General features: G+C 37.3%; 1 protein-coding gene across 1 annotated transcript; it reads right to left on the bottom strand.

The window, feature by feature from the left end:
• Nucleotides 1–224: 224 nt before the first annotated feature.
• On the bottom strand, nucleotides 225–10,208 carry Gtpbp8 (GTP binding protein 8 (putative)). The gene is made up of 6 exons (XM_048346614.1): nucleotides 9,446–10,208; nucleotides 7,303–7,401; nucleotides 5,550–5,680; nucleotides 4,265–4,364; nucleotides 2,892–3,010; nucleotides 225–423 (listed from the first exon to the last, which is right to left on the bottom strand). Exons 1-6 carry the CDS (start codon nucleotides 9,779–9,781, stop codon nucleotides 348–350), a joined length of 861 nt encoding a protein of 286 aa, XP_048202571.1. The 5' UTR covers nucleotides 9,782–10,208; the 3' UTR covers nucleotides 225–347.
• Between the last annotated feature and the right edge of the window lie 1,404 nt (nucleotides 10,209–11,612).

Raw genomic sequence — 11,612 nt, 5'->3', positions numbered from 1 at the left:
TATAGGCTTATATAGAGTGTTTACCCTTTAATTAACATCAGTGCCTTAGTCCATTTTTTTTTCCTGCCAGTCCTGGGGCTTGAACTCGGACCTGGGCACTGTCTCTGAGCTGTTCTTGCTCAAGGTTAATACTCTACCACTTGAGCCTCAGCGCCACTTACAGCTTTTCTATTTATGTGGTACTGAGGAATTGAACCCAGAGCTTCATGCATGCTAGGCAAGCACTCTACCACTATGCCACATTTCCAGCCCCCTTAGTCCAGTTTAGAGTTAACAGAATAGTATATACATAAGACATTTTCTTTGAAAAGTTAAAAGCTCACTTAAATAACAGGGTCAGCACTTCTCTACATAGTAGTTACAGGTTTTGTTATATTTACTATAAAGCACTTCAGCAGATGAATTCCGGAATAAGTCACAACACTGAAAAGAGAAAGCAAAAATAATTTTCTTACTTCACACAGTAACATCTCAATTCATCTAACTTACAGTTACTTACAAATACTGATTCCATGTGAGGCAGGACTTTTTAATCTGTCCTACCTTTTCCCAATTTCTTGTAAATATGACTCAAGTAACTACATCTTGAAATCAAGTTTAACATTTCTTCAACTCTTAAAATTCTCTGCCTTCAGATCAATCCTCACTACTTAGAATTATACCATGTCTATTCATATATTTCTCCTACGTTTATAAAATAGACTGATCTAACATTAATCTTTAAGAGCCTTTTCCATGTATTGTTTTCTACTCTCCTGAACCAAAGTCAGACAGACATAAAGGTTAGTACTTAAATTTTGACTTCAGGCTTGAAAGCCAAACCTTAGACTAAATGTCTATCCAAAACACTTTCCCTTTCTACTAAAAGCACACATGAGAAGGACATAAAATGACTTATTAACTTTGTGATTAAGCCAAACTCTGTCCTGGAGGGGATGGCCTGGGACTTGGTCATGAAAGTAAAAGCAACAAGTGTAAACAACTTTCTGGATGGGATTTTGAGAAGTGAAAGTATGTCACTGTGTTAATGTGAATGCTGTGGTTCTTGGATTCTAAGTGCTACTGACCAAGAAGGAGTGGACACCTAAAAGGACATCTTAAACTATGCCCTGGTACAACCATTTGAAATAGTTATTTTAAAGTACTAGAGTTGGGCGCTGGTGGCTCATGCCTTAATTCTAGCTACAAGAGGCTGAGGGTTGAGGATTAAGGTTTGACACCAGCCAGGACAGGAAAGTCCATGAGATTCTTCTCTCCAATTAACTACCAAAATCCCAGAAATGGGGGCTGTGGCTCAAGTGATAGAACACCAGCTTTGAGTGAAAAAGCAGAGATAGCACCCAGGCCCTGAGTTTAATCCCCTGTATTGACACACACACACACACACACACAAAAAAAAAAGTACTAGTAAACAGTTACCATTTACTAACCGACCACTGAGTGGAATGGCCTTGTGGTAGTAGTTCATAGTAATGTGGGCTATATTAGCTTGATCATTCCATTGGTATATCATAATTCCATTGGTGTATCCTTGCCACAACCATCAATTTTCCCCAGCCTCATTTCACTTTTAATTCAAATTCAACTTACAGTCAACTAAAACTTAAAATATATTTCAACAAATGCCACTGGTTAGCCAGGGTTTGCTGGATTTGTGTTGTTTTTTTAAGCTTAAGTCTCATTTCCTTATTAAACAATTAAGAGAAACAGCTGTTTTTCTTCAACATTCAGGATTCTGAGTTAGGATTTCACTCGAGTTTCATTTATATATGAGACAAAGACATGAACAAGATAGATACTAGAATGTAAGTTTTAAAAAAATTTTTTTGGAAGAGGAATTCTGATAGGCATGTTAAAATTACACTTTTGGTTGGTAGGACCTAAATTAACTGCTGAGGGAGTTTCACATAAAACAAAGCATCACCTGTTTTCACTAGTTATTCACAATTAACACATAGTGCCATCCACAAAGAGTAGAAGAAATCAGGAGTGGGACTCTTATCGCTCCATTACAGTACCCTAGATATACAAAGTAGAAATCCACTTTTTGCCATAAAACCACAGTGATATCTCCAAAAATTATCAGTTCAGGAAATACTCATGTCTTATTACCACTGCTGAGCTTGTGAACTTATAATTTTTTTCTTAAGTCTTTTGACATAAAAATTTTTCATAAAAATTTCCAGAAAATTTTTTTACCCCTCCCAGCCAGAATGAGCTTTTTCCCCTAAAGATAAGATGTCTTTGAAATTAAGGAAGAGATGATTTATTCTCCTTTTGTGGCTGTTTCGAGAAATGAAGTTTTCATCACTGGGTGCCTGTAACTGGCTCATGCTTGTAATCCTACTCTGGAGGATGAGGTCTGAGGAGGATCCAGCCCAGGCAGGAAACTTCATGAGACTCTTATCGCTAATTTCTTTTTTTTAAAGAGGGTATTTAAAAATGTATTCCATTTATTTTTTGTGTATGTGGTTCCAAGGAACTCAACTCAGGGCTTCATGCATGCTAGGCAAGCATTTTACCACTAAGAAACATTACCAGCCTTATCTCCAATTAATCACAGAAAAAGCTAGAAGTAGAGCTGTGGCTCAAGTGGTAGAGCACTAGCCTTGAGGAAAAGAAGCTTAGCACCCAGGCCCAGAGTTCAAGCCCCAGGACCAGCAAAAAAGAAAAAAATTCATTTCTGTGGTGGTCTAGGATTAAAATAGAAAGTAGATAGAAATTTACATGCCTTTAGGGTAGAAAAACAAGAGAAGAAAGTTGGAGGATGGAGAACAGGCGTGCAAATGGGTTCTACCAGCAAATCATACCTAAGTCACACTTCAATTTAAGAAACATGAATTTAATATTAAAGGTTTACAGTACATAAATGTATTTATAACAATTCTTACCTTACAGGAAACAACTGAGGAAAACATCCTTGTGTTTGTGTGTTAACAAATTTCTGGATCTCAAGTACTTGTTTTAAAAGATGTCCTTTGGAAGATTTGTCAATTTTTGTTAACACCATCTATAAGAAAACAAAAATTTTAAGCATTAGTAGTAATAAAAATAACCCATGAAGAATTTTCTCTGAAGAGTGAACTAATGTTTAAAGTATGTACCACTTATTTGACCATATGTTTGACTCTCTTGAACTTAAGATCATTGAGAAGGACCTTGGAGCCGTATTTGTAATTGCGATTATTTCAAAGATCCCAATCTATCCTGTGGGCAAAGATGTATAAATGAATATTATTAGGTTGATATGAAACTTCCAACTGGTAATATTTTTCATACCAAAAATGTTTCAACCTCATAACTAGTATTCTAAAGAAAAAATTAGAAATTGGGCCATGTGTAGGTTAACTTAGTAGAATTCAAGTTCAAGCCCCAGCACTGGCAGGAAAAAAAAACACACACACACAAAACACCTGAGAAAGTTTGATTTCACAAACTGGTACCTATGATATGAAATCATGAATATTATTACTTAATAAAACCAGTTTGGTAATATTTAGGCATTTAGGGACTATCAGTCCCCGATGTCTTGCAATTGTTATTCCTAATGCTTCATAGGCATTTTGCAAATCCCCCCAAATTCATAACTCATAACAAAAGTGGCTGATTAGTAACATAGTCTGGTTTATATTAATCTCCATTGTTATACTTTAGTGGTGTTCTGTGTTTGTGGAAACTAAGTTACAATCACTGAGGTCTTCAATTTTCTTTAGAAAGCAACTTCAAGGATGCTATTTTATCTGGAAGTTATTACAGTGCAATATTAGTGTGGATACCAACCTGTGGACACCAGTCTGTATTTTATTCTAGGCTAACTGACAGGAAGAACACCAGCAAGGTATTCCCAGAAGAAATTCTGTACAGTTTTGTTAGGAATAGAAAAGCCCTATTTGTATGTGCTGGAGCCTGCTGTGTTCTTGCAATGAGGTTTAAATCCCAAATTAGGTTTACTTAGATTTTGATAAGTGCCATCTGCCAAGCTGCCAAGTCAAGCTATTAACATGGTTTATACAAATGTTAAAATAGAAAAGAAAAGCCTTTAGAATACTAAATATTGAAAGCTTAGGAAACTTTGACCATAATTTAAAAACTTAATACTGTGAGAAGAAAAAGAGACTGTCACGAGGCACTTTCATTTTCCTTTTGAGGAAGGAAAACCTGCTCATTCATTACCAAGTGTGTATGTAGCACATTCATATATACACACACACACACACAGATATCTGATATCTAACTGTAAACATGAGTCAGTAGGAACACTTACCACATAAGGTAGTGCAAATTCCTCACACATTTCTATGGCAATATGATCTGTTTTTGTGATTCCAACAGCACTATCCACTAGTAAAAATGTTCTTTTTAAGCTGTAAGAATGCAGAAAAGATAAGTGGCAAATAAGATAAACTCATTCATCTGTCTTCCTACTTACCCGAGACACTTTTCTTTCAATCATTCTCAACTCAAAATTTAAAAATTTCTTTAGGTAAAAGAATTCTTAATTCACCAGAGGAGGTTCACCCTATAGTCCAATAGGTATCAATGTGGTTTTAGTGTCAGTACTACATTTCCTATTTATTTCAATACACATGTATTGAAAATAAGTTTTCCTGAAACGTGGTGCAAAGATGAGTGAGCTCCTTTCTCTAAGACCTTAAGCTGCAGTGGGAAAAGATACAAATCCAACTTACTGTAAGTTAATTATAGAAGCATTTAAGTTTTGAAATACAACTTTAAGACTAATAGAGAAAAAAAGCATTGCATTTTCTCAAATATTTCTTTTTGCTTTAAAATGCTATTAAGGTGGTTTCTTGTTTGTTTTTGCCAGTCCTGGGGCTTTGATTCAGGGCCTGAGCACTGTCCCTGACTTCTTTCTGCTCAAGGCTAGCACTGTACCACTTGAGCCACTGCACCACCTCTGCCTTTTTTGTGGTGCTGAGTAATCAAACCCAGGGCTTCATGTATGTGAAGCAAGTACTCTACCAGTAGGTCATATTCCCAGCTCTGTTTTTGTTTTTATAGTACTGAGGATTGAAGGCAGAGCTTTTACCATGAGCTGTATATACATCCTCAGCCATAGACACTTTTAAAAGTTTAACATTGTTTTTCTATGTTATATAATTAAACACAGAAATATTTCTTGACTAAAAAAAATAAAGATAACATTTTCAGAGGATGTGATGTCTGTGGCATTTTAAATGTGAACAGAATTTACTGGTTTATTTAAATCTAGTAAATATCACATTAACCAATAATTTTCATTTCATAATCTTCCAGCTAAGTTTGTTTTTTAAAAAAAAATTAATGAACTCTCTCTACTGAATACTTTTTACAGCTTTAATTTAGGAACACATTTGACAGTAGCCTACAAGCAGAAACCAAACAAGCAGCAAATACCTTAGTCCTATATATTGTATTGTAAAATACTATGAGAATAGAATAGACCTAATAAAATAAGTCATTTGGTAAAACTGAATTCATCATGTAGAGAATGCTCTTGATGAAAATGTGCTAAGGGATAAAATAACTATTGTAAGAAAAGTTGTTCTTACTTCCTTCGTTCTTTTAGATAGGTTTCTACCATGTCAACAAAGTCTTCAGGTGCTCTATAGCCATAACCTGGCATGTCCACCAAAGTAAAGTGTTTTCCAACTTTGAAAAAATTCATTTTCTTTGTGTGCCCCTGATAAAGTAAATGGAAAAATAAAAGCCGACGTAAAGTTAGCCGACGTAAATTCACTTGAAATGTTTTCTATTCAATCAACAAAATATTTGTTAAAGCCTAAGTATACTATCCTAGTTATTCTGATGACAGAGAAAAACAGATAAAAGGGAAGTGCCTAGAGAGAAGCTTAGATCGTACTAATTCTTTCCAATTCATTTTTCTTCAAATAGAATCTGTATTACCTAAGAACTTTAGAGTTCATATCAGAAGTAAGTAGGCAAAGTATTCTGGTGTTATACCTATTTCACTCTCCATGAAAAAGTCACCCTGTTCTACCTGTAATATTAGTCAATATTTTCTGATGACTAATGTATCTTTAAAGAAAAATGGATGATGACTGTCAGGAAGACTGGTTTTCCTAACATCTAGACCCAAAGTCTGACAGTTTTGCATACCCAAAGTATACTTCCTTAAAAATCAAGACGTTTTGCATTTTTCATTATGTGGTTTTTAGTGTTCTACTCTCATTAAACAGTTTTTTTAGAAAGTACCTGCAACAATGTAATTCTAGAATATCTGCAACTAAAACAGATGGAAAGTTGAGAAAATGTCAGTTATTCATGCTTTTTTGTCCATGGGGCATTTACTAATCATGAAAGCAAAAATACCCAATTTGAAATTTTAGCCAATTGTTTGAACACTAAGATAAACTGTTAAAGATTTTTGTAAGTGGTGACTAAGTTCCCAGCATTTATTTGTCTACTAGGAATTTTTTTTTTTAAATTACAGATTGGGAATGTAAAGAATGTCAATTGGTGTCCTCTTACAAAGGAAAGGGATTCACTCTACCTAGAAGTGATAGTCTAGCTGGTTTATTTGGTGAAACAGAGCAAGTGTGAAGATGGAAGGGCTAAGGAAGCCCAAAAGTGTATTATACACTTAGAGATCAAACAACAAGTGGAAAACTCCAATGCAATAGCAGAGGTGAGCGGCAGTGAACATTATAGCTGGTGGAAAGGTTTGTCATGGATAGGAGGGAAAGTGGAGGTGAGCTTTGAAGAAAGGCTATCTTAGATACTGGCAAAGTTAACATCATTGAGAGGCAAGTAAAATGAACTGGAATGACAGAAGGCTAGGCTAGTAAGGCCGAGTAAGTGGAAATGTCAGCACATCACTTGACTCTTGGTAAAATAATATGCCTGATAGTATATGTGTAAGTGTGTGTGTGTGTGTTGTGTGTGTGTGTGTGTATTTTGTGTTTGTATGTGGGGGAGGGTATAAAAGGAAAGCATGTGCACTGGAAAGGGACAAAAGCAAAAAAGTGAACTTTAAAGCTGTTCACTCTGAAAATCAATGTAAACTTGATGATCACTCTTGTAGAAGTAAATATCAAACAATAAAACACTTTATAGACAACTCCTTGGAAAAGGAAGCTTTCCTCACTGGCAAGACTATTAAAATACATCAAGCTATACTTCTTTTTTTTCAGAGAAATGCATAGGTAATAGTGAAATGTCTTACTTTACTATTTGTTTGAAAGAAACCTCTTCTCCAAAAACTTTCTTGTACCTTCTGGTATTTATTACTCATATTAGTCAATTTAAGAGACAGTCCAGATATATCTAAAAATCTTTACATACCGGTTTTTTTGAGACTCTGACTTCAACATCAGGGGCCAGTGAAAATAAAGCCTTGATTAGAGAGGATTTTCCAACATTGCTTCTGCCTATAAAACATACCTTACACAAGAAAAAAAGAGAACTGAGGATTAGTTGATGTATGTTTATTCATTGAATGATATTTTTTCCCGTCAAACTGTCTAGTATCCAGTCTTGCTAAGCCATGTAAAAATGGCTTATACTAATCAAAAATTAAATTCTAATTAACAGCCAATTCAGTGAACTAAAATGCCAAGTACTATTTAAACTCTATTGTTTATTTTTTTCACAACACTTCTATGAGATGCATAATATTTTCCTATCTTATATTTAACAACATATAGTGGCCCCAAATTATAGAGATAGACAGGAGGGATTGGGATTTGACTCAGAATATTTATATCATTTATACTGTGCCTTTCACAATGCCACTCAAGAATATATGCAAGCTCTATTAATACATATTTACAAGATTTTCTGAAGTAGAAAACAGTATATTAAAAAAAAGTGCTCAAGGGCTGGGGATATAGCCTAGTGGCGAGAGTGCCTGCCTCGGATACACGAGGCCCTAGGTTCGATTCCCCAGCACCACATATACAGAAAACGGCCAGAAGCGGCGCTGTGGCTCAAGTGGCAGAGTGCTAGCCTTGAGCGGGAAGAAGCCAGGGACAGTGCTCAGGCTCTGAGCCCAAGGCCCAGGACTGGCCAAAAAAAAAAAAAAAGTGCTCAAAAGTGCAACTCGAGACAATTAACATTTTTCTCAAGAACTTTCACAGTACCCTTTACCACTGTTGCAATCTAAGGATTTTCTTGTTTATTTTTTCCCTTGATCGCTTCTGTTTTAGTAGTCATGCTTTTCTCTGCAGTATGGAAAGCAAAGCTCTCTGGATAATCCCATTCTTACACATCCCATTCTTTTAACATGGTATAGAAAGAGACAACTCCAACCATTTGTAAATGAGGTCAGAAGCGCCCATTTGGGGCCACTATACAATTAAAAGACAATTCTTGGTTATCAGTACAATTGAGGAGCATTTTTTTTTTTTTGGAGGAAGGGGGATAGGACCAGTGATGCTGTTGTGTTTTGTGAAATTCAGGTTAGTCCTTCACAGCAAACTAATCTTTGTAAATCCTGCATAGATTTCAAATGCTCTGGCCAGATTAAGCCCAACACTAATAGACAAATAAAACTGAATTTAGAACATGAATTATAGTATACAAAGAGCCCATTAATTATAGGAGTTGAATATAATTTGTAAGAAAAAATTAGGGGAAATGGTCCAGTTGAAGAACACAGGTAGAGAGAGATCTGAGCCATCTTTCCAGACTTAAACAGTTGTATTATTGAGCTGTAGGGCATGCAAAAAGCGCACACTCGTGGGATTTCACTTATGAAAGTAATTGTAAAATTCTTCCAGATTACTGCCAGATTTCTGCATCGTGATAAGAAAATTACACATTGGTAAGGATCATCGCATTTATGAAACATTCCCTATTCTTCGGTGTCTAAACTTATTTGTCTCAGCAATTTCCCTCTATTTCAACTAAATAGTTAAAAGATAAAGGGCATTATTAACATTCTGGATGCTTAGTGTTAAAAAACGTTTAACATGTTCATCATCATCATAATGTAAACGGTATATGTGCTATAGTAGTTTATATGTAATAGCTTATATTATATAAATATCACATATGTACGTCCACATAAGGCTAATAAACACTTTCGCGGGTGACAAGTGACAGCATCTTCCCACCTTTACCAGAGTGACAAAAAATAACTACCCCCTTTCCCGGGGTGACCAGAAGTGACAGTTCCCCACCTTTCACAGAGTGATAAGTGACCCACACACCTCACCTTGCCCAGGGTGATAGGAAGTGACTGATGCCCCTCCCCCCACCTTTCTAAGGGTGACAAGTGACACCCCCCTTTCCCAGATTAACAAGTAACAGCCCCCCCCCCCTTTCCCAGGCTGACCAGTGACAGCCATCCCCGTTTCCCAGAGTTACCGGAAGTGACAGCCCCCTTTCCCAGGGTGACAGGAAGTGACAGAGCCCCCACCCCATAGCAAACTTTTCCCGTCTCTCTGCGGGCGGGCTGGGGAAGCAGGAGCCTGGCAGTCCTCACCTCCGGCTGGGCGAGGGTCGGGGCGTGGTCGAGACGGACCGCGGAGCTGAGGTACTCGATGCGGTTCCGGGCGGTGGCGGCGAAGATGCCCTCAGCCCTTTCAATGTTTTCCGGGCTGGGGTCGAAGAGCTTGAGGTGAAGGTTGAGCCTCGTGTCCGGAACCAGGTGTTGCTCGAGTTCCTGCAGCGGGTACAGCAGTTTCGTCATTTGCTTCTTCGGCAGCTGTAGCACCTCAGCCAAGGTCGGACCCGAGCTGTACGGTCGGCTCAGACGGGCCCTACTCGGCGACCCACCTAAGAGCCTTTGTATTCCGCGCCGCAGACCAGGAGCCGCCATTCTTTCTCCTAGAAATCATGGGAGCTGCGCATGCGTGACCTCCGTGGCCGCTGTGCCTGCTGGGAATTGTAGTCTTTTAGTGTCCTTTCTCCCTCTTCTATTCAAGTTCTTTGCCTGGCCCCAAAGGCTGGCGGGAGCCAGCTAGGGTAAGCCCAGTGGCTTATTTTAACATCTGGCTTTAACCACAGCCCTTTAGCCTAGTATTTTACTGTGGGAAAGTTGATCCCCCCGCCCCCCGCGGTGGCCGTGGAAGGAGTTTTGGTGTGAAGTTCAAGATATATCTGAAGCCTGTTTTAATTTCACAGTTTCTGGTTGTCTGACATCATAAATTCATCTCACTAAGAAAAGCATTTGTGACGAAAAATAAAAAAGGAAGAGCTTGTGAGAAATGTGGTTGGAAAAGCACCTTGGTTTTTTTTTTATGGGGGGTGGAGGGTGGGGATCTGTTCAGCTCTCTTATAACTATGGGAAGTGTTATACTTTTGAGATTAAAAGCAAATAAATGAAAGCAACCGATAATTTGGCACAGGTGTTACAAACTCGTTTTATGGAAGTTGCACTCATGTCAAATATTTATTCTCAAGAATGACAGGTCTTCTTTGATAAGTAATTGAAGCATATGCTTGTGGAAAATCCAAATACAGTGTAAAGTAACATCAGAGTTAACACTGCAACTCACAATCTCGACCTATTTTCCAGATTGCCCAGTAACAAAGCAGGGCATAAGCACGATTAAATTATTAGCAAAACTTTGCGGATAGCTAACCCAGCAGCAGAATATGCTGCCAGCTGGCTAGTTCTTGACTGGACTTTCCATTCGGCCCTGAGGTTCCCCTCTACTTCCTCATTCATTCCCCCCATGATAAGGCACTATATCGAACACATCCAGGAAGTGGAGACAAAATGTTACTGTGTATCTTATATACTTAGAGAATGCTTTCATGTATGTCATTTTATTTCCAAAAACGACAGTTGCAGGTTTGGAAATAAACCCGAAAACAAAGCACTTTTGGCAATCCTTGAAGGAGTTTTGGAAGCCATTGTGGGCATCAGGCTGTTCATTTTGTAATCTTTTATGAGGGAGTCCTAAATCATTTTAGTTTTCATTTGACAGGACAAATCATTTTGAAATCATTTGACAGGACACTCTTAAAATTTATTTTTATTAACATATGTTAGTTGTACAAGAAGAGGTTTCTGGACAATTGTGATATTTCCATACACATATAATTGTATCTCAGTCAGACTCACCCCTTGACAGCATTCCTTACAACCTAAATTGTCTTGTCATGCAAAGGTTGGGAAGTCAAGCACATAGCTCACTGGAAATAAATCTGACTAGGACAAGCCACTTGACTATTCATCTTTTTTCCTATGTGTTTCCATTTTTAAAAGACATCTGTATAAACTAGGCATATAAAACTTCAGTAACATAGTTTACAGTCAGAATATGGTATGATTTCCTCAGAAATATATGAGGGAACTTTCTGAACTTTCAGTAAAGGCAGGTCAAAGATAAAACATGCATCACAGAAAGAATTACTAGTGAAAGGGAAGGAAAACTAGAATTGGGAGGACTTACTTAGCTCAATAACATTTTTGTCAAATCTGCAAAATATTTCACTAAAAATTTACATTATATATCACTCAATGCACTGACAGAATTGTGGCACACATACAGTGTGACACATGGCCTTTTCATCTTATTTATTGAAGTATATATTATGATTCAGATCTACTGTTTTACCATTATTCAAAAACCAGCAGCGACATATCTCTAGTGATCATCTTTGGAAGTTCACCACATCACTGAATTTTATTTGTATCTCAT

The sequence above is a fragment of the Perognathus longimembris genome, chromosome 5 (assembly GCF_023159225.1).
Source record: "Perognathus longimembris pacificus isolate PPM17 chromosome 5, ASM2315922v1, whole genome shotgun sequence".
Classification (NCBI taxonomy): Eukaryota; Metazoa; Chordata; class Mammalia; order Rodentia; family Heteromyidae; genus Perognathus; species Perognathus longimembris.
Note: the sequence above shows the minus strand (reverse complement) of the source record. Positions and strands in the feature narration are given on the sequence as shown.